A 22,135-nucleotide genomic window follows, 5' to 3' on the forward strand; every position below is an offset into this window, starting at 1 on the left:
CGTGCACATATTATTGATTGATATTCATAATTGAATATATGGCACATTGGCGTCACTAGTCGTGTCACTAATTATGCGATCGCCGTATATTGTTCTATTTGGCATTCTTGTTAAAATTTGAGACAATGGATATCGGTAAGAATGCATAACTTAACACAGTATAACGTTTGCTTTGCTTTCAAGGAGAAGAAATAGATTAATGTCATCATACAGTATGGTAAAAACACCCTGAAGACATGAAATTATGGATACATCTACTGAGCACAAACATTACATAAGTCTATTCATTAAAGTTTCCAATGGTCACTACGTTAGCATCATTATGTTTCTGAAGTTACATTAAAGCTTTTAAGCATATCTGGAGTCAGCATTGTTGTCTCCGTTTGGACCACATCCGACAAAGAGCAGCTGCCGGCACTCAGGGTCAACAACACTTGCCAATGGAATACAACAGATCAGTCATAACTGTTGTTATTGTCGAGCTTAACATTGAGTTCAAGCCATCCCAACTGCAGCCCATTCGACTACAATCCACGAGATATTTCAGTACACTCCGATGGCCAAGCCATAACTGTGCTTAGTTCGCTCGGTATCTCCGGCCGGAAATAAGAACTATAGGGTGATTGCAATTTGACACATTAATAACAATTCAAAAAGATCAGATCTATATGTCACAAAGTAGCAACATACAGATACATACATATATATATATACGTGTGTGTATATATATGCTAGATGTACAATCCACAAGACTTCTTAGTGGTGTATTCCAGGGGGTAGTGGCGATTATATTCTCTTCAAGGGTACAAACACAGTTCAACAACGATCAAGATGGTACAAGCTTATATTCACGACGATAACAACGACATAGACTTCAGAGAAGCCCATAATAGTGGAAAGTCGGTTAGCATTGAAGATTTAGAAAAGATTGGTGTCTTTTACAAGTATTGTGCTACCGTGGAAGACGTAGATGTTATCGCAAAAGAAAGAAACTATAAGAATAGAGATGTCGTGAATATTTCAAAAGAGTCTTTTGGTAATGAGAATAATATGATGGAAAAACTCAACATGTTTTACTCAGAGCATCTGCACGAGGATGAAGAAATAAGATACTGTTTGGATGGCAGCGGTTACTTCGACTTGAGAGCTCAAAATGATACGGACTGGATCCGTTGTAGAGTGAACAAAGGTGATCTGTTAGTGGTCCCAGCTGGAATCTACCATAGATTTACTTTGACTACGGAGAACTATATCAAGGCCCTTAGGTTGTTCAAAGATGAACCAAAATGGAATGCAATAAAAAGGCCTGACGGGGACTCGTATCAAGTACGTGAAGAATATCTATCGCAGACAAAAGCTTAATTTAAATAGCGTATGCCAATTCCAATAGACATTGGGAAAGGATCTTTCAGAGATTGGAACGAATTCTATAGGTAAATCTGTATTTAGTTCCTTTTGAGAGTTGGCAATATTTACCAGTTCATAATATTCATTTTTAGAGATATAATTTGTGTTGTTTGATACACTCATATGTGCATGAGTCGATAATCACATTGATAAGTCTACACGTCACCAATTGGTTATTTCTTTGAAATATCAGAGTATCATTCAAATGTCTCTATAATATATTACGGTTCGAGGAAGACCATGGTATGTGAAAACACGACATTCTTAAATGATAAGTCTACAATTTCGATAGTGTATAGTGTCACTGTTATTAAAAATGTTAATGGTAATTACCATTGGGAAATTAAATGATATACCAAACGATCTCATAACAATGTTGCTAAGCATTTTATAACAAAGACGCTATATGCATCTCATTTGTGCCGCATCTATCGTGACGAATGAAACAACACTACCCACGTAAATTTACGTGACATATATATACATATAGATATAAAATATATATGTTCAAATAATTTTATATATCTGATTTTAGTACTACTTGCCTCTCTATAAGTCCAATCTACTAATAATAATATCATTCGAAAACTTTTAATGTCGTTTATTCCTTTGTCTGTTTATTTTACACTATGAGTCTCTTCGCATCTCCGAAGGTTATTGAAAATGCTTTTATTTAAAAGCAAATATATGAAATATTAAAAGTAAAAACATTTAATTGTTATGTGACGAATTTAACGTGTTTGTTCTACCTTTTTTTGTATTATTAGAAATAGATGGTCAACAATTTAATAATTTAAGTTTCTATTACTGAGTCCAAGTCGTTTATTAGGTAAAAGAGCATTTTCGTAAATTCACATACTGAAGAAAATTTTGAAAACTGATCATGCCTGAAGATGTTGTAACAACGACGATTGCTAATGCTGTAGCCACTACAGCTGTAGCTGAAGCAATTTCTGAAGTGATAGATGCTTCTGTAACTACCACGAAGAATACTTATGCCGATGCTATTGCTGCTTATTTTCCAATTGTCGATCAATTTTATATACCTGACTGGTTCACAATTCAATTTATTGCAAACAATATCATATCATTCACACCATTATTTTCATATGGTACAACAGTTATCAGTATCCAGCGTTCACAGACATCTCTTGGCTTCTCACTAGATATATGTGCTACCATGTTGATTGCAAGTATATTAAGAGTCTGCTATTATTTAATTACGCCATATGATCTGTCTCTACTGAGACAGTCATTGGTTATGATATTTATACAACTTATTCTATTAAACACTACATTAAAATTTAGACCAATAGAATACCAATATGATAATTTATTAGCCGTTGAGTCGTTTCAAAAGCTATTTCATGACATATTTTTAGAATATTTTGCAACAGATAAACCATTACAAAATTGGAAAACTATAATTAATAATTTAACATTTACAAAAGTGACTGGTTTCTTAGGGAAATGTGGTTTGGTGATAGTCTACAAAACCTTAAAATTTTTTGACCCCAGTTATAAAAGAATATTGTCATTTTGGCAATGGAATAATGATACAATTTTTTGGAAGTTTATTGCATATTTTGCTTGTCTTAATTTCTTCTTTACACTATTTGTCGTTAAAATAATGGATTGGCCAACAATAGCAGAATGGGTTGGTTCCATCTTTGGCTCATTAGGTTTATTGATCGAGTCATTACTACCGTTACCACAAATTTCTATTTTGCATAAGCTAAAGTCGATTCAAGGTTTTAAATTAATTTTGCTAGTTAGTTGGTTATGTGGTGACACTTTGAAAATTACATATTTAATATTTGGAGCATCAAATATTTCGTATATGTTTGTTGTGTTTGCTTTATTCCAGATGTCCTTGGATTTCTATATCGCTGGACAGTACATTTATTATAGATTTTACTATGAAACTTTCAGACACGATAATGAAGCTTCCATGGCTTTGAATACTGGAGATATAGAATTAAGGAATTTTAATGTGACCGTCGATGGAAGTAGTAACAATAATTCTTATTAGGTAGGCTTGTAAACTTAATTTCGAAAATTTCAGCATTTCGAACTGCATCCCATAAAATATAATTGATACAAAAATATAATTTCTGTGAATTTAATAATCCAGTCATGATTTATATATTAGCATCACACTATTAAATATTGTCTTAGGATATATACTTTTAATTGTAGTATTAAGCATAAAATTCAATTTTCCAAGTATATTTACACAAAATTTTATAACTTATAAATATAGACATGGGTTGTTACATTAACTTAAAAGTAATTATGTCTATATGCCTCTCTCTTTTATTAAGAAGTGATTTACGAATTTAAAATTGTCCTCATTCTTCCTCTTCTGCTGATTATGTTGATTCTGTCTATTCTGTCTTTCCTGGTATCTAATAGCTCCCTTTTTTCCATAAGCACGAAAGGTAAGCCTAAAATCGTCATTGTTTTGTTTTTTATGCATTGTTGATCTATTGAATATATTTTCTAATGATTTTTCATTCTTAATGTAATCAATAATTCTTGTTTTTAGTTGATCATTTTCGTAATCTTTATCAAGTGTCCTTGAAAAATCCTCATTATTCTCTTTTTCTATGAAGGAAAGTTTCTCTTTAATCATGTCAGAATAACTAGTTTTTATTTTTGACTCAGTCATTTCTATAATGTTTCCATTTACTTTCCATGTCTGTACATCTTCTGGATCCAAAAAATTTGGGTGCATCCATCTATTACTGTTTTCATAAAAATCCTTGTTCATTTTATGATTCAAGTAACTCTTATCGTCAAAATCTAAATCAACAGTACTGTTAGTATTAAATAGTTCTGAGTAATTTGGAGATGATGAGTGTCTTCCAAATATATTTTTAACATTTATTACAAGTCCAATAGCCTTTTTAAGATGTAATTTTAAGAACTGATCATGCTCTGCTTTCACTCTATCTAACATAGCAGTTATATTTTTGGAGTCATTGTCTCTAACTAGAGGTGATAGATATTTATTACTAGATCCTGCTTCCATTGGTAAACAAATAACATCTAGTTTAGGTTCTTTGGCTTTCGAAACATCGATTTTCATCATTATTTTCAATTTTTCCCACTTGAAATGGTTAGCTGCATATTTATTTTCAATGAATACCAATATTTTTTTAAATATTTGCATTGATAACTTAAACTCAGCATCCGCAAGCAAAGTAGAAATTTCCCTTTCTTTATACTCATGGTTGAGAACATGTTCATTAATTCCAAATACACTTTTAGTTATGTTCTCTTTATCTTTTAAAGAAGTTCTGAATTTATAATCAGATGCCGAATGTAAAATATGATCCAAATATTCTAATGGTAGGTATTGAAATCCAAAAATTCTATTTATATTATGATAGGCAACAAAAATACCATCCATGGCACCCATTCTAGCTTGTAATGAATATTTTAGAAGTGGACCTTTTATCATATCTTTGAATTCTCTATTCATAGATTCAAATTGACCATGTAATTTATTTATCTCGTACCCTGTGTAGTTTAGATTTCTTTCCACAAAAGGTAAATCGTATCTAATTGCACCAACAGCTCTAGTTTTCAGATCAAAGACACCATTATTTGGCAGTAATGGGTTGTAACAATCCAGTTGTGATCTGATTAAAAAATCATCAACGATTGAATAATGGTAGTGTCTTTCATTAGGATCGTAATCACTAGACTGGTTTCCACCTCTTGTCAAAAATTCTTCTAAGGTATGACCTAAAGCTGATAAAATCATTTCTCTATTAAAGTATGGATCAGAGTCAATTGATTTAACAGTGAAAACTTTATGGTTAACTGTTTTTTTTAATTTGCTGACTATGATTGAAGCTGGAATTTGCGCTGATTTAAAATTTTTGCTTGATGGCAGTAACACATCTTTCGACTCTAAATAATTAGTTACATTTAGTGCCCTACAATTGGAAAGTAAAAAGTGTAATTGAGACAAAACAGCAGTCATAGAGCTCGTTGATGAAATGTACTTTAAATTTTTTTGATTTGCCATATTCCATAGAATTTCATCTTTCTGTGGCGGTATGAAATTCAAAGATGATGATGAGGTTTCTGGAGTTATTGTGTTTACCACTTCCAAAGTTTTGTCATAATTATATGCGCCAGTCCTCTCGTCTCGTAATGTATGAAGTACCAATGGCTCATAGAGTACTTTCTCAAGGCTATCTCTTAACTTTGGAAGCTTTTCGTAATCTAGTAGTTGTTTATTACCACTAATATCAGATGGCCTCACTGGCTTCCAAATTGAATCGGACTGTAAGCATGTAAAAGCATTGGTATCACTATAACTATACCTTTTGAATGCAGCTTTCCTCCTCTTGCGGTTTCTATGTCCTGGTGGATAATCTGATCTCCATCTTATAATAACTAACAAGTTGTTACTCTTAGGGCAATGACAAATATTTGAACCGCCAAATTTTGAAATAGAACTGCTTTTAAACATCGATATGTTTCGCAACTATCGTATGGATTAGTCAGAAATTATACGATTTGTTACTATCAATATTTAAATTAATCAACTCCTTATCTGTGAACTTCAGTCTACTTTTTACCCAGATGTTTCCCTATGAGATGGTTAAACTATGAGTTCAAATATGGCTCTCAAATTTTTAGTTATTCCATCGGACAATATATGAGCGATCTTGCCTATAAAATAAATATTTGTCTTAAATTTGTATAAAATAGCTTAGATAAAACACTTGTTATCTTCAAACACTTCTTAAAATGCGGTAGGATAACATTTATGCTCACACTGATAAACATTTGAATGTATGCCTAGTTCATCATTTTATAGACTGTTGTGAGTGCATTTGATTACTTTTCTAGATCAGTCTCAACGTAAGCTCGAAATATCATCAGAATCTTTTCTTTATTTGAGTTTTAATGCTAAATCTTCATCTGTAACCTCATCATTTCTAAAGTATATAGTAACTTAAATGATGGACTTATATTCATTGTGTATATCAGAACTATAGAGAAAAGCTTACTCTTGAAAGGAGTGTTAGTGTCATAAAATTAGCCGCCAATAATTTCCCGTTCTATTTGAAGTTATCTTCAACTTTAAATATATATAAAGATCAACTAGAAAGTTATATAAAATAATAAATTTATTAAACAAACGTTAGATTCAATATACTAAGGTACAAAATTTCAATCTAACACTAAATGAAGAGTCTAAAAGTATTAACTGAGCAATGTTTGACCAAAAATGATCTAGTGACGGCATTGTTGCCAGAAGTCAGATCTGTTCAATTTGGGCAAGCAGATACTGATAAGTTCAAACATGATGAGCTAGCTAATTATATCGAGGGTATCATTATATTACTTTGCAGCTGTATAGAATACCATCAACATAATTTTGAAATAATTTTAAAGCATGGTGTCAATGGGAAAATGCACACAGCAAAAAGTTCTAAACTATCATTAATAAATTATTACAATACTGAGAAGACAAGTTCCAAATTGTCAATATTTTTATCTTTGATTAACGTTATTGAATCAACTCTTAAGAAAAACGAAGTGAGAACAATCAGAGATGTTTACTATGGTAATGTTGAGTTGTATAAGAATCAAAATACTGTAGTTTATTGGTTAAACAAAATTCAAAAGAACCTTTCATTAAAGTCACGAAATGAACTAAATATCATACCTGCACAAAAGGGATTGTGTTACATTCCATTTCAACTAAGAATTGTTAATCAAAAAACAGGCAATTATACTTTTGTTGCAAAGAATGAGTCTACCTTAATTCCACATTTTACTAAAGATAGCAACTTTATTATTGAAGAGATAGAACTGCCAAATATATCGAAAATCATTGTTGTGGAGAAAGAAGCTGTATATGACAAATTTATTAGATATCATTGCTCTAATATAAATCCAGAGAAAATGATAATTGTGACAGGAAAAGGGTATCCTGATTTCCTTACAAGATTATTCCTCAATAAGTTACAAACACTGAAGGCTCTTGATGAAAGCAGCTGGGAAATTTATGTAGACGCAGATCCATATGGAATATCAATTGCAACAAAGTATATTATTAGTACTTCTGATCAAATGTATTCCTGCAGAAAATTGATTCATAAAGGTGCTAGAATTTCCCATTTGATCCATAACCTAAATCAATCGAAACATATCCAATTATTGAACTTAACTACTAGAGATATTACCTATTTAATGAAAATGATATCCAGGTTATTTAACAATGAAGCTTTGTCTCATAACCATAGTTCATCTTTTAGCATTAAAACCGAAATTCAAAGGCAATTGTTTTTTGCAAAGAAAGGTGAAATGAATGCATTATACTAAGGAACATTTTAAAAAGCAAGATGTTCCTTAATGTTTGTGTTGAGAAACTCATTGAACATATTATATGAAAGGTAAGCTATTCATTAAGGTTTCTTGCAATTTTTCCATTCTATTTTGCCCTAGATTTCGTTCTTTGTCGTAGATATCCACCGAATCGCTGATTTTGTTTCGTGTTTTTTTATTCATTTCACTAATAATAATTCAATTTCTAAGTATAATACAAATTGAGAATATAGCAATCATCAAAAATAGATATCAGACTGCAATGTTACAATCTAAATAAAAGTATTATATAATTTTGTGTGTATTGTGTATCAATTGTATTTATTTAAATTGAGGGAAAAGTATCATATAGTAGAAACAGGTAACCAACAAAATGTTATATTCCGTCTTATTCAGCACTTTGTTATTCGTAACAGAGATTTTTGCTTCTACACAACAAATTCCAATTGTTCTTGAGTTACCAGCTCATTCTAGCGAATGTCTATATGAAGACTTACACAACCCAGATGATACTATTAATATCAGTTATCAAGTTTTAACTGGTGGTAATTTTGAAATTGATTTCAAGATTGAAGCTCCAGACAAGAGTGAGTTAGTTAGTGAAGTTCAAAAGAAATATTCCGATTTTGCTTTGAAATCGTTTGGTCTAGGTCAATATAAATTCTGTTTTTTTAACAACTATGGTTCTGATTCCAAAAAAGTCGAAATAATTTTAGGTTTAGAGAGTCGTTTAGTATCTGTCAAAGATGTAGAAGATGATGACGATGGAAAGGATGCCGTTGCTAACAATGCAATTGAAGAAATTGATAGAAACCTTGATAAGATCACGAAATCTTTGAACTACTTAAGAGCTAGAGAATGGAGAAACATGTCTACTGTCCAATCAACAGAATTCAGAATTACTTGGTTGTCATTATTGGTTATCGCTGTTATGATCGGTATCAGTGTTGGTCAAGCCTTTATTATTCAATTCTTCTTCACTAAAAATAGAAAGAATTATGTCTAAATGATTATATCAAACTATAGTATAAAATTATTTTAGGCTCACCATTTACCAATTTAAATTTTGGTAATAATACCTTATATAAAAAAATGTATAAAAATAAACACAAATCGAACATTAATTCAAATATCGTAGAACCTTAAAAATATATGTCTGTATCGAATTTAATTAGTTTATTTTGTTAAATTAAATTCTTGAACATCAATTGTTTATTACAGGAATCGAGACGGTCATATCTGTAGGGATGTGCCATCATATGTAATTGATGAGATACAAGGATAAAAAAATTGTTATTTCATTATGTGTAAAATTGATCCATTAACAGAAGTGGTCACTCCTTTAAAGAACTACATAACAAGAATGTTAATAACATAGGGCCGTATGCCTTTATCAACAAGATTACTAAAAATATGGAGAAATACCAATCCTTAACTAATATATTAATTCTCTATAAATCAATTATATGAATCCTTAAAATAGTTCAGTCCTAAAATAACGGGGATTAACTTATTTCGTATGTATCTCATAATTGCTTGGTTAGCTTTTTATATCTTTTCTTGTGTATTAGGAACTTGTTTTTCATAACCCAAAATTTCCTCTGTCATTCGATTGCTGTTTTCTGCTATTTTTATTTCACTTACGTATGTTTCTAAGTTCTTCCAATTTTCTTGACGTTGCTTCTTACGTTGTTGAGTTTCCTTCAAACTCGATAGGTAAAGGCTATTACAGTTTTCATATAATACAGGATTGGTTTCTAAGAAAATTTTTAATGCTTTGAAAGCCATAGCGTGAATTGCACGATTCCAAGAACCTGAATTAATTGCTTGTTCAACTAGAATATATGGATCTGAAATAATACCATCTTGTCCATTAATGTTATCTAATTCTAATTGTGATGTTAGTTCATACAAAGGTGGGAAAACTATTGGTAAAATCACTTCAGCATTCTCGATACATAAGTTTAAAAAGTATTCGTTATTCCAGTAACTTAAAACTTTTTCAGCAACTTGAAAATGAGATGACCCAATGCATTTAGCCAATTGCACAAATAAAGGTACTTCTATTTTTATAAACTCCAGTGGTTCGATAACTTCAAAAATATCTTCAATTTCATTCAATAACATGATTTCTTTTGTGGAATTAATCTTTGGCCAGTAGCGTAATAAACCCATAACAACTTCTTCAGTAAGTAACGGTTCCTTTTCTAGAAATTGAACAATACAATATGCCAATTGAGGATGGTATAAGGATAGGCAGGGGACTTTGTGTAGTGGAAGTAAAACCCTCAATAAAAATATTTTATGTTCTTCTTTTAATGGCAAAGCAAAACCGTTAATGATAGACCCCAATATTTCCAATAATTCAGCGATACCGTTGAATTTTTCAGTTTCATAAACAAATTGTAAGAAAATATAATTCATGGAACGACGGATAAAGCTTCTTAAACTTAAGAATTTACCATAAATTCTATGCAAAGTAGTTTTTAAACAGTCTCTTTCTCTAATATCTTCACTATCGAATAAATCTAATAATTTCAATATAAAATCTTGGTCGATGTATTGTTTGGCAATTTGATGATTGAAGTCTGGACTTTCGACAAATCTTAAGAAGAATTCGTATACTAGTTGCATATGTGGCCATGCAAGTTCATTGACTGGTTCATCTTCATCTGGATCATAAATATCACCAATAGGATTAACTGGGGGAGGTATCGGTCTGAATAAATTAATTTTAAACATTGCTATGACGTGTTCGTACATTTCATTAGTATATGTAAATCTGTTAGTGACAATGAATTCAATTAATTCTTGTAAGGTAATTCTTTTAATTTCCTTGCCTTGTATGTCAAAACTTGGATCATTAAAGTCAAACATGGCAGTACACTGGTCTACTTTAGCAATGAATAGTTGCAAACGTTCCTCCGGTTCAACTTCTTCGAAAGAAGGCAACTTTGTTAATTGGCTGTACCTTGAAGTTTCAAAACGAGATGAAGAGTGACGTTGAGGGGTTTTAACTAAATCTAGTTCTCCATCAGGATTTAATTTTGCTGTTGTTGGCAGTCTTTCGAAAGAATGGGACGCTCTTGGTATGTCGATATTAGGAGACTGTGGACTAGAAGGAGTCATACCTTCTTTGTTGACAGCGCTAGTGAAATCAGATTTTGTTATTGTATGGGTAATCCCATTTGAGTTGTCCTTTAATGAGTTTTCGGAGGCGCCACCGTTTACATTGTTAGGTTCATTAGTGAACAATGTATTATTTCTACCCATGGACTCGTCAGAATTAATTTTGTGGTTGTTGTCTCTAAACTCGATACTATTACTTTCTGCATTGCTTAATGAGATACTTGGAGTGGACGTTGGCGAGTCGATAGTGGTAGATGAAGAACCGTTTGAAGGCGGAACGTTATTTGCATTGGAGTTAGCATTAGAAACAGAACTGGAATTAGCCCTAGCAGTATTGTTTGACTTGTCATTGCCAGATCCAATTATTGGTGTGGCATTTCTAGTATCACTTCTTGTGCTACTAGCAGAACTCACGATCCCCTTTGTCTTTGACGAACTGGCGGGGTATTCCTTTTTGGAAGAGGAAGTAGAAGATGGCCTTGAATTTTCAGAAGAGTTCTTTCTCGAAGAGGAGGTGCTGGAACTCCCCATAGAAGAAGCCTTTCTCGACTCCTTTTCTTTCTCTTTCTCCTTCTCTTTCTCCTTCTTCTTACTGCTAGAAGAAGACCCAGTGGTCTTCTTTATCAGCTTTTGCTTGAAACCACGCATCATTTTGGCTCAAGTGATATTATTGCTTTGCGTAATGCTTTTCAATTAGGAGGTGAGGATTGGTAATTCGTGGATTTTCTTGTTACTTTTTTATCACTAAATACCCTTCAAATCCTAAAAACACAGAGCCTTCAAAATACCTCTATATAAACACAACAGAGCTATAATGTACCGATCTTCTCAATCACGTTAACAAACAAGCAAATCTGTCGTGTAATTACCCAATCAAATATATATCTTTATCTTTATCTATATTCATAATCTCTATTTATTTGTTGTTACGTTATAAAGTCAGAATTAAAGTAGAATTTCAATTACAAAAATTTCAATCTCCCACTAAAGAATCGATTCCCTGCGCGATTTCACGGGACCCGTCATTGATCACGAACTAGGACCAGGAAATAAGAAGTTAGTGAACCTGGTCATTGGTGAAGATATAAGGCTCTGAAACAGGTTTGGTACTGACAAAGAAGGGCTAGAGATGAGCAATTGACTGCGTCGGAAGGGCCTTTCCATGGTGAGTCTTGTTGGTGGTTGAGAAACATCCGGTCGATTGCAGTAAGCGATCGTATATATTTAAAAACATAAATATATCTTGATATCTATCTATAAAATGTTTAAGGTATTTTCTGGACGATAAGTCAGAGGTTCCAAAACTTGGCAATCTTGGATGTGGTGGGTTGGGAGGACGTTACTTCACTGGAGTTTTATCTTTGGTGTTCCTCCCTCGGCCCTCCCCCACCGACTTTACTGTTTGGATTTCTATTGTTGTTTGAACGTTAGGCTTTTCTTATATGAAATTGTGGGGTATAGGGTATGCACTATCATGGTCTTAGAACCTTTTCTCCGTCTTTATGGTAGAACATTAACTTGACTGTGAAACCTTCCCCGGTGCTGTCAGGTTCACCTTTGGAATTTACTTCTCCCTTACCGATGGTATAAGTCAGATAATTCTTGAAACCGAAGTATTCGTAAACAGAAGTAGCATGGTCAGCAATTGATTCCAAAACAATAGCTGCGTTGTCTTTGTCGGCCTTTTCCTTGTATGTTTCAAAAATTTTCTTCACTGAACCTTTCTTATGTGGACCTTTCAAGTCCCTACCGATCATGAAAAGATAATAGTATGGTACACCTTCTGGAATCACTTCCTTCTTACGTTTGGAAATATCTGTGATGAACTCTTTGTCGAATTTGGCGTCACCAGTCAAAGTTGGTGGCAAATGTTTGCCTGGTGTACTGAAAAGTGCAACTGCATCAAAGTCGTTTACTTCAACAATATCACCACCATCCAAATCATGGTAAAGAGCAGTGTAATAATGAATAATAGCCTTGATTCTAGCTCTAGAACATTTCTCATCTAATGAGATGTTAAAAAACTTTTTGAAAATAAAATCACTACAATGAGATGGGCTGAATGCATTGTTCAGAACATCAGCAGCTCTGTCCACATCGTCGGTTATATTCAATTGGATAGACATCTTTTTAAAATTAATAATAGCAGTTTGGATTACCTTTATGGCGGATGGCTTTGTATATTATAATGTACAATTAAAATTACAAATTACCTTTGTATAAACTTAAGTATATGTAATTCAATTAAAGTAAATTATCCTTTTTCAAAAAAGTGTGTTGCAAATAAATGATTACTTTAGCAAAGTTTAACTTCAGCAGTTCTTAAAGGCTGTGTGGATTACTGTTAAAGCACCATTTCCGAAATAAAATATAAAATAAATTTATTGTCAATAATTGACTCTATGTATATATTTATATGTTCTTGAAATTTGATTAAGTTTATATTTAGTCTATATTAACACTATTTAAACTACGATGGTTTTTCTCTCAACTCTATAGAAATCTATAATTCATCATGTTTTAAATTGTGGGCTAATTCGTTGCCGAATATTAAATGTCTGCTTGATACTAATAACGAGTCGAAGTAATCTTGGTCACTATCTTTTTCTTCAGATTTTTCTTTATTTGGCTTTCTCAATTCAGTCTCCTTAGCCAACCAATTTAGAAAACTGTTGTCAACTTTGATGTCATTTTTGAAGTGTGATTTAATTTGGTACAAACCATTAAAGAATTTACGAATATGCATTTCATCATTATTTTTATCTTGAATCGAGGTAGCTAACTCGTCAGTCCATTTTTGTACATCTTGAACGACTTGTTCATTTCTTTTCTTGATCGATGGTTCATCTCCACTTTCAATTGTGATGACTTCAATGTGTTTGCTAAAGAATCTGGATACTAGTTCTAACACTTTAGTCTTGATTTTTGGATCATCTAGTGATTCATAAATAACAGTCAAGGATTCTAAATCGGTGGTATTCATGTCATATATTGGCATGCTGGAAAGAATCTCATCCAAAATCGAGATATATCTTTTAATTAAAGTTTTGTATAGATTTAATACATCAATCGATTTATCTTGTAAAGTGCTTAACCATTGGAATAATTCAGATGGGAACTCTTTATGATTAACACATATGAATTCCAAAACTGGTGGATTGTTTCTTAGACAACCAGTAATGGCTCTGGTACTTAATTCTCTCAAAGATACTGGTAATTTGTCTGATAAACTGATGGACTTTAACAATTCAAATTCATGGGTGATAATTTTCATACCATGTTTATAATCGTGCGTAAATTCCATCAGTTCCTCCAATTTAGCTTCAATCTCTTTAATTTCGGAATTTGTTAATCTGGCTTTTTTGTTGTAGATATCCCTGATAACTTTGAATTCCTTTGTAAATTCATAGTTGTCGGTGGCATCATTAGGCTGGATATTGGTATCTTTAATTGCAGTATCAGTATCTTTAGCGAGGGCTTGGGTAGACTTAGTTGAAACAGCCATAGATTTAGCCGAGATGTCTGCATCTTCAGCTACTACATCTGAGTCATTGACAGCAAGATCTGTATCCCTTGAGATTGCTAATTCATTTTTTTTGTTCTCTTTCAATGCTGAGGCAGTTTCTTTAGATTTTTCCTTTTGTGATTTTGTTATGCTGGCTGATGAACCTAGACTTTTCTGGGAGCTTGTGGAACTTTCGGCGGTGTCCATTTTAGTTTCAGATGTAATAGAACTTACTGAGGTTGAAATTTTCTCAACTGCGGATGTTGCAGTTTCTTCGTTTGCCAGCTGTTCTTCTTTCTTCTCTTTCTCTCTCTGTTCTTGCTTTACAGGTTTTACGCCTGCAGGCAATAGCCTTGCCTCTTTCAACTTGGTGTCAAAATTAATCCTAATATCCAATCCACCAGGTAATCTCTGTAAAGGTTTGACAACTCTCCATTCATCGTCAGCTTCAAAAACTTTTGGATAACAAGTTCTGTCGTTACAAATCAAAGAGTCCCCGACATATAAGCCCTCTGTTTCGGTAGCTTTGTCGACGTCTACAGTGTTCTTTGGTTCTGGCGATAGCACCTGTTGTGCATTAGACAGTGGAACAAGCCCAAGTAATAAGGTACTTAATATAATCTTTCTCTTGACCATTCTAATGTGTGTTTTTTCTATGGCAGAAGGGACGAATTTCTATCGATATAAGCTAAAAGTTATTCAATGACGTACTACACGCTGATAAATACCTCGAGAGTAGGTGTTGTTAACTATCGCGTCCTCCTCCTTAGAGTGATATTGCAAATGTTATTTTAAACAAGATTAAAAGAGCTCCTTATATACCAACAGGAGTACTATATCGGCGTTCGATCTGTCGACCACAACGATTGACAGAGCTGTCAAAAATGACTTAGGTGACTTGTAAAAAGCATCAAAAGTTTTCTAAAAAAGTCTATATTGAAGTCCTCGAGCAGATGAAAGAATTTATTACTGTAAAGTCCCGAAACGCGAGAGCGGTATGCAGTGTATCGTAGTGTGAATGCCTATGTCCATAGTTACAAATGTCCTGATATGAACTGCTGATATGACAAGAATGAGGCATGGAGCCATGTTTGAGTAATGGCTTTGGCTCTGCTGTGTCTATGGCGTGATGTTATGTTATGATGTGTGCTACGATCTGATTGAGGGTCAATTGACATACCAATTGATGATTGCATAAGAGCACACATTATCACGATCAATGATGACATGACGTGTTGTCTCGAACTACATTCCTTGATAACAGTTATCTACAAAGTCATATTTACTTATGTAAACGGTTTGGTATTATAATTTTTTCATTATAACTATATATACATAGATTATAACATATATATAAAATTATTATTTTATTATCAGTGAATTTGTTGTATATTGATTGCTAATTGCAATCTCAACATGACAATATGAGATATGGGTGATATGGGAAATATATTAAATGTTTGTTAAAAAAATGGTGAGAAACTTCCAAAGAAACATGGGGTGTCTTTTTCGACCTTCTGTAACTTCTCGAAGAGATTTCCTTGATTGTAGTTAATAAAATTTAAATTAAACTTCTTAATCGAATAAACCGAAACCCATTTCATCATCGGATTCTTCAGCTTCTTCTTCAGCTTCTTCTTCGGCAGCAGCAGCAGAAGAACCAGAAGCAGCAGCACCGTTACCAGAAGCTGGACCAGCAGCTGGAACAGAGGCCATCTTTTCTTGGCCTTCGGCAATCAATTCTTCGATGGACTTACCTTCTAAAGAGGAGATTAAAGAAGAAACTTTGTCATCTTCAACTTCAATACCGACAGAAGATAAGACTTCTTTGACTTTGTCAGCAGATGGAGCGGCGCCAGCAGCGTTTAATAATAAGTAGGCAGCTAAATACTTCATTTCTTGATTATATAGGTCTGGTTTGATGGGGGTTCCAATTATACAACAGCAAAAACCACCTTCAAAATGAACAATTTACTGTCTGCTTATATACATTAAAAGTTAAATATATGAGATGAAATCGATCTCAAAACAGAGTAGTCTCTACACGACACTGTAAATTTCAAACAATGTAGTTAAAACAACTTGCAATAAACACATTTACAATATTAGAAAGATGGACAGAGAGACAGCAACTGAATATGAGAAACACACTACTAATTCAATCAATCAATCGATATACCAATAAACTATCTTAATCTCTCGACCTCCTCCACCTGCTCATCTCATGTTATCACATAAAGTAACAAACGTCTTGAAAAGTTTCGCTCATTGCATTAACCGTTGCCTCGCTGGGGATGGACCTTTTCGAGTGACTGCTTGCTGGAAATGAATGGGTTTACGGCTGGAAAGTGATGCTTTTCGCGCGGTGTGTGGGTGCAGTTTCGTTTTTTGCCGTTCGTTTCTGCGTGAAAAAGTAAAAATCCTGTGGTTTTTGGGACAAGAGGTGCACAGTCGGCACCCGCGCATGCGCCGTCGACCAACACGCCACACCCTGCTTGTTGGGCCGCGTGGTGCTGGCTCCAGCACCACGCGGCCCAGCTCCAGACAGAGGTCTTCGATGCCTCCGTCTTTCCAGCCCGCCCGGGCTCCTTTGAAATGCGCTTGGCTCTCATTGTTCACGCCCAATCACTAGCCACCTGCCCACCAGCGATGAGATGAACATTGTTGCTTTCAAGATGTTTTAATTACTGTTACCTATGCAATGGTCTGCACCTTCTGCCCTCTTGTTGAACCATAATTGCAAACAGGCCATGGCAAAATTTCTACAAAGTCGGAACATGGGGTATATACTGCAAAGTTGAAACTTCTCATCATTGTAATTCAGCTTGCCATCAGTAGAATCTAACCGTCGGATTGCAAGTGTTATTATATGAACTGGGACGTTCGATGATCTTTCTCTCCTGCTAAGTCTCAATTTCTTGAACTATGTGAAACTCTTGTTGATAATTTTACTTATCTTGTAATTTTACAATTCTCTTTTTTACAGTACAGAGAGAGGTATCTTTTGTATTCGATAGTTTTAAAAAACATTGGATTATATTTGAAGTGTAATATTGTTATAGCATTTAAAACATTGTTGTATTTAAAGCTTGTTTTGTGATATTCGTCTTTTGGCTTTTCACTTGTTTATAAGAACCAACCAGTCCATCTCAGATAATAGCAATTCATCATGTCCACTGCTGCTACCAATGCTAAGAAAAGAACTTTCAAGACCTACTCCTACAAAGGTGTTGATTTAGAAAAGATGTTGGAAATGCCAACTGAAGAATTCATCAAATTGGCTCCAGCTAGAGTTAGAAGAAGATACGCTAGAGGTTTATCTACCAAGCCAGCCGGTTTAATGAAGAAGTTGAGAGCTGCTAAATTAGCTGCTGTCGAAAACGAAAAGCCTCCTGTTGTTAGAACCCACTTAAGAAACATGATCATTGTTCCAGAAATGATTGGTTCCGTCGTTGGTGTTTACAACGGTAAGGTTTTCAACCAAGTTGAAATCAGACCAGAAATGGTTGGTCACTACTTAGGTGAATTCTCCATCACCTACACTCCAGTTAGACACGGTAGAGCTGGTGCCACCACCTCTCGTTTCATCCCATTGAAATAAGCATAATACATTAATAATCTAATATATTAATACAAGAGGAATATCTTTACAAAGAAACTATAAAAACAATAATAACTAACCATTATTGGTGGTAGGTTTATTCAAATGATACTTGCTATTTTAATATTATAGGAACTATTACAGATAAATCATCCAATTTTCACAATATATTTGTATGGTGTTACCTCTTTTTTTTATAATATACTATACTCTGTACTCTGTTTATCTCATTTTAACAAGAAATAAAAAATTCAAATTTATTACCAAATATTTAAGCAACTTAGATATTGATAGATCGTGTCTTTAAAACAGTAGATCATAGCCCTCTCCAGTCACGTATGTAAATAGCATATAAAGTGACAGTATATAAAGTGACAGCAAATAATCGATTTTCTCATTGACAACTACAAAATGAATTGTTGCAACTCTAAGTTTGTTTAATTGATTCTTTTCTTCACTTCTGGCCGTTACCCAAGGCTCCTCTTGAAAAATATCCATTAAAGATAAAAGCAAAGTAAGATATCAGTAAGTTTATATACTTGATATGCTCTATTTGATGCATCTAACCTTCTTATCCCATAGCTAAAGGCCTTTCCGCATAGTAACAACTTATCTGTTTGTACGAAGCCTTTGAAAAATTTTAATAAAGCTTATCTCATCTCATCTCATCTTATGTCTCATCGCATTTTAGCATATGGTAAATATTTATTGGCACTAGGATACTTTAGTAAAGGAGATGATATATCTTGAAACTAGATTGGGCATATAAGTATATAGACTTACTTGTGTTTATATATGGTTGGAAATATCACTCAATTTTGATTGCGCATTTGGTGGGATACGGTAAGGTCAATATATAATGTCATCTATTAATAAATTATTTGGTGCTGTTGATTCAGCCAGGGTTGAATCAAGTGTTGATAAACTATTCAGTAGTTCAACTGGTCCAATTGATGAAACTCTACCTAAGTTAAAGGCTAGAACTGTGTTACCATCTAACAAGAGAACTAAATCTAATAAATCTGACAAAACCAAAGATGAGGAAGATGAGGAAGAAGAAAATAAAGAGGATGAAAGTAAGGCTGAACCACTAAAGAAGAAGCAAAAGAAAGTTGCTAACAGTGAAGACGATGATGATTTGGAATCTAAGTATTATGCAAAACTGATCAAAGAAGACGATACTGAAGATAAGAGAAATAAATCAGATTTGTCAGATAAGGAAGATGATGCTCCTAAGGAGAAAACTGCTGCTGCTGCTAAGATCCTTGATTTGAAAGAAGAGGAATTAGAAAAAGCTAGAAAAACTATTTTCATTGGTAATGTTCCAAATACTGTCATTGGTAATAAAAATATTTATAAGGAATTCAAGAAATTATTTAGTACAAATCCAAAGAAGGATGAAGAGGCTAAAGAAGAAGAAGAAAAGACAGATGAGAAAAAAGTCAACAAATTTGAAATTGAAAGTATAAGATTCAGATCTATCTCATTCGAAGAAATGCTGCCAAGGAAAATTGCTTATGTTAAACAAAAATTACATAAAACCAGAGATTCTGTCAACGCATATATCATCTATAAGAACAAGAAAGTTATAAAAACCATCACCAAGAATTTAAACGGTTACATATTTCACGATCACCATTTAAGAGTTGATTCCGTTTCCCACCCAACTGCACATGATAATAAAAGATCTCTATTTGTAGGAAATCTAGATTTCGAAGAAGCTGAAGAAACTTTGTGGAGACATTTTGCTAAGGCAGGTGAAATTGAATACGTACGTGTCGTTAGAGACTCCAAGACAAATGTGGGTAAAGGTTTTGCATATGTTCAATTTAAAGATTTCCAAAGTGTCAACAAAGCATTATTACTAGATGGCAAGCCAATGATAAATAAAAATAAACCAGATAAGAAGGCAAGAAAATTACGTATCACAAGATGTAAAAACATGCATAAGGTTGCAGCTAGTGCCATTAATGGTAAAATTACTAAAAAATTAAATGAAAATCAAAAGACTAAGTTCGGCAGAGCAAAGAAAATTTTAGGTAAAGCTGATAGAGCCACTGTAGGTACAGAATTAACTATTGAAGGTGCCAGAGCCACTAAAGGTCAAGGTGTATCTTTAAGAAGAAAGAAACAAAGGTCCGTTTCAGGTAGAGTCACGAAACGTTCTCAAGCATTTAAAAAGGCACAATCTGAAGAAGATGCCCACCCTAAAGCAAGTAAGAAAATAGAGAATTAAAAACAAAGCATTATCGCCAACTTTCAGTAGTTTCCCTCTTTCCAGCGCTCTTAATAGCCGCAATTTAATTACATATATACATAGTATTAGTAACATTAATTATATTAGACCTATATTACAAATAGAAAACTTAAAATACTTATAAATTGAATTTTAAAACAATGATGGCATGGGGTGTATTACTTTAGAACCTGGTATCATTGCAATCCTACTACCTTATAAGTAGGTTTTCAGTCTTCGTATTTGAAAAATCTTGATTATTATTAGCATTAGTAAAGTCATTCATTAGGAACTTGAAAATTAAACAAATATAAAAAACGTTCAGATATTTCAATATTAATTTTTAGGTAAATGAAAAATAGTCAACTATTTGGGATCTACTCTTAACTTTTAATGAGAATATTATTAGACAAATATAACAAGTCAATTTACACTTTCATTAATAAATCAATCGTAATGAGGAACACACGCAAACGTTTGAGAAGTGATTATGATCTAGTTTCACCGATCAAGGATGAACCTAAAATTAAATCGAAATACTTTAAAAAAGAAGAAGATGGGTTGATAGTTACACTAGATAATGACAAAATAGAGGTTCCATATGAGGATAAAGTCGATATTGAGTGGGTTAAAACTTTGAAGAATGGGGAATATTTCAAGTATTTAGATGACAAAACTGGAGAAAAACCTCATCAATGGAGGCAACCCTTAGATCTTTCTATTTTTAAGAATACTCCAAAGCATCTGCTGCCTGATAATTTTATTTCAACGTATTCGAAGATCCGGCTAATCAGATCTATGATTAGAACTCCAGTCGATACAATGGGATGTGCCACATTGCCACTGACTGTCGGTGTTAAAGTTGGTATTAAAAAGTCTCAAATCATTCCTAAAAATTATAGATTACAAACTTTACTTGGTGTCATGTTATCTGCTCAGACTAAAGATGAAGTCACAGCACAAGCAATACATAACATTATGGAATATTGCATAGACGAGTTGAAATCGGAGGAGGGTTTGAATTTGGATTCATTATTGGAAATAGATAATAAAACTTTGGATGATATGATTTATTCTGTTGGGTTCCATAATAGAAAAACTAAGTTTATAAAAGAAACTGCTAAATTACTTAAAGAAAAGTATAATTCTGATATACCTTCTAATATAAAAGATTTATTAGCTCTACCTGGTGTGGGACCTAAAATGGGATATTTAGTAATGCAAAAAGCATGGGGCAAAATTGATGGTATTTGTGTGGATGTTCATGTACATAGATTTGCTAAATTATTCAAATGGGTAGATCCTAAAAAGTGTACAACTCCAGAACATACAAGAAAAGCACTGGAAAAATGGTTACCTCATGAGCTTTGGTATGAGATAAATTCCGTTTTAGTGGGATTTGGACAAGTAATATCAGAACCAAGTTTTAAGAGATTCAGATTGAATAGTAACAAAATGATTAATTCTAAGATCAGCAAAAATGAAGAAGATACTCAAATAACAGGGCTAGAAGATTGGAGCTTAGAATTCACAAAAAGTAGAGGTGATTGTTCAGAATGGTTGAATTATGTTAATAATATAAATATCAAAGAAAATATTATCAAAAACGAAGATGGCTTGGAAAATATTTTGAAGACAGAGTATGCTACCTCCATTGTAGAGAAAAACGATGTATTTCAACTTAAGAGTGAATCTGAAACTTATAAAATTGAGGAACCTATTTTGAAGAAAGAAACTATTAAAGTCAAAATAGAAAACTAATTTTTCCCTAAATAATTTATGACCAATTGGTGCAAATCGTATTTATATATGTATGCATAGTTGGGTGTCTTTTCAGTTATCAATTATAGATTAAAATTTAAATAACTAGAATTAAAAATTATATGACATTAATAAAGTT

The 22,135-nt window shown here is 33.1% G+C and overlaps 12 protein-coding genes across 12 annotated transcripts; 7 read left to right on the plus strand and 5 right to left on the minus strand.

The window, feature by feature from the left end:
* Positions 1-831: 831 nt before the first annotated feature.
* On the plus strand, positions 832-1,362 carry ADI1 (acireductone dioxygenase (Ni2+-requiring); the record flags this gene model as incomplete). Its single annotated transcript, XM_003686839.1, has 1 exon — positions 832-1,362. One exon carries the CDS (start codon positions 832-834, stop codon positions 1,360-1,362), a length of 531 nt encoding a protein of 176 aa, XP_003686887.1.
* Positions 1,363-2,290: 928 nt separating this feature from the next.
* On the plus strand, positions 2,291-3,439 carry ANY1 (Any1p; the record flags this gene model as incomplete). The annotated part of the gene is made up of 1 exon (XM_003686840.1): positions 2,291-3,439. The coding sequence occupies one exon, from the start codon at positions 2,291-2,293 to the stop codon at positions 3,437-3,439; it is 1,149 nt and encodes a 382-aa protein (XP_003686888.1).
* Positions 3,440-3,706: 267 nt separating this feature from the next.
* PET127 (Pet127p) lies at positions 3,707-5,896 on the minus strand (the record flags this gene model as incomplete). Its single annotated transcript, XM_003686841.1, has 1 exon — positions 3,707-5,896. The coding sequence occupies one exon, from the start codon at positions 5,894-5,896 to the stop codon at positions 3,707-3,709; it is 2,190 nt and encodes a 729-aa protein (XP_003686889.1).
* A 722-nt stretch (positions 5,897-6,618) lies between these two features.
* SPO11 (DNA topoisomerase (ATP-hydrolyzing)) lies at positions 6,619-7,761 on the plus strand (the record flags this gene model as incomplete). Its single annotated transcript, XM_003686842.1, has 1 exon — positions 6,619-7,761. One exon carries the CDS (start codon positions 6,619-6,621, stop codon positions 7,759-7,761), a length of 1,143 nt encoding a protein of 380 aa, XP_003686890.1.
* Positions 7,762-8,137: 376 nt separating this feature from the next.
* ERP4 (Erp4p) lies at positions 8,138-8,770 on the plus strand (the record flags this gene model as incomplete). The annotated part of the gene is made up of 1 exon (XM_003686843.1): positions 8,138-8,770. One exon carries the CDS (start codon positions 8,138-8,140, stop codon positions 8,768-8,770), a length of 633 nt encoding a protein of 210 aa, XP_003686891.1.
* A 542-nt stretch (positions 8,771-9,312) lies between these two features.
* Positions 9,313-11,544, minus strand: RTS1 (protein phosphatase 2A regulatory subunit RTS1; the record flags this gene model as incomplete). Its single annotated transcript, XM_003686844.1, has 1 exon — positions 9,313-11,544. The coding sequence occupies one exon, from the start codon at positions 11,542-11,544 to the stop codon at positions 9,313-9,315; it is 2,232 nt and encodes a 743-aa protein (XP_003686892.1).
* Positions 11,545-12,365: 821 nt separating this feature from the next.
* Positions 12,366-13,019, minus strand: TPHA0H02560 (uncharacterized protein; the record flags this gene model as incomplete). Its single annotated transcript, XM_003686845.1, has 1 exon — positions 12,366-13,019. The coding sequence occupies one exon, from the start codon at positions 13,017-13,019 to the stop codon at positions 12,366-12,368; it is 654 nt and encodes a 217-aa protein (XP_003686893.1).
* A 377-nt stretch (positions 13,020-13,396) lies between these two features.
* Positions 13,397-15,034, minus strand: SIL1 (Sil1p; the record flags this gene model as incomplete). Its single annotated transcript, XM_003686846.1, has 1 exon — positions 13,397-15,034. One exon carries the CDS (start codon positions 15,032-15,034, stop codon positions 13,397-13,399), a length of 1,638 nt encoding a protein of 545 aa, XP_003686894.1.
* Positions 15,035-15,973: 939 nt separating this feature from the next.
* RPP2A (ribosomal protein P2 alpha) lies at positions 15,974-16,294 on the minus strand (the record flags this gene model as incomplete). The annotated part of the gene is made up of 1 exon (XM_003686847.1): positions 15,974-16,294. One exon carries the CDS (start codon positions 16,292-16,294, stop codon positions 15,974-15,976), a length of 321 nt encoding a protein of 106 aa, XP_003686895.1.
* A 1,273-nt stretch (positions 16,295-17,567) lies between these two features.
* Positions 17,568-17,999, plus strand: RPS15 (40S ribosomal protein uS19; the record flags this gene model as incomplete). Its single annotated transcript, XM_003686848.1, has 1 exon — positions 17,568-17,999. The coding sequence occupies one exon, from the start codon at positions 17,568-17,570 to the stop codon at positions 17,997-17,999; it is 432 nt and encodes a 143-aa protein (XP_003686896.1).
* Positions 18,000-18,858: 859 nt separating this feature from the next.
* On the plus strand, positions 18,859-20,235 carry NOP12 (rRNA-processing protein NOP12; the record flags this gene model as incomplete). The annotated part of the gene is made up of 1 exon (XM_003686849.1): positions 18,859-20,235. The coding sequence occupies one exon, from the start codon at positions 18,859-18,861 to the stop codon at positions 20,233-20,235; it is 1,377 nt and encodes a 458-aa protein (XP_003686897.1).
* Positions 20,236-20,628: 393 nt separating this feature from the next.
* Positions 20,629-21,996, plus strand: TPHA0H02610 (bifunctional N-glycosylase/AP lyase NTG1; the record flags this gene model as incomplete). Its single annotated transcript, XM_003686850.1, has 1 exon — positions 20,629-21,996. The coding sequence occupies one exon, from the start codon at positions 20,629-20,631 to the stop codon at positions 21,994-21,996; it is 1,368 nt and encodes a 455-aa protein (XP_003686898.1).
* Positions 21,997-22,135: the final 139 nt, after the last annotated feature.

This window comes from Tetrapisispora phaffii, chromosome 8 (assembly GCF_000236905.1).
Source record: "Tetrapisispora phaffii CBS 4417 chromosome 8, complete genome".
Classification (NCBI taxonomy): Eukaryota; Fungi; Ascomycota; class Saccharomycetes; order Saccharomycetales; family Saccharomycetaceae; genus Tetrapisispora; species Tetrapisispora phaffii.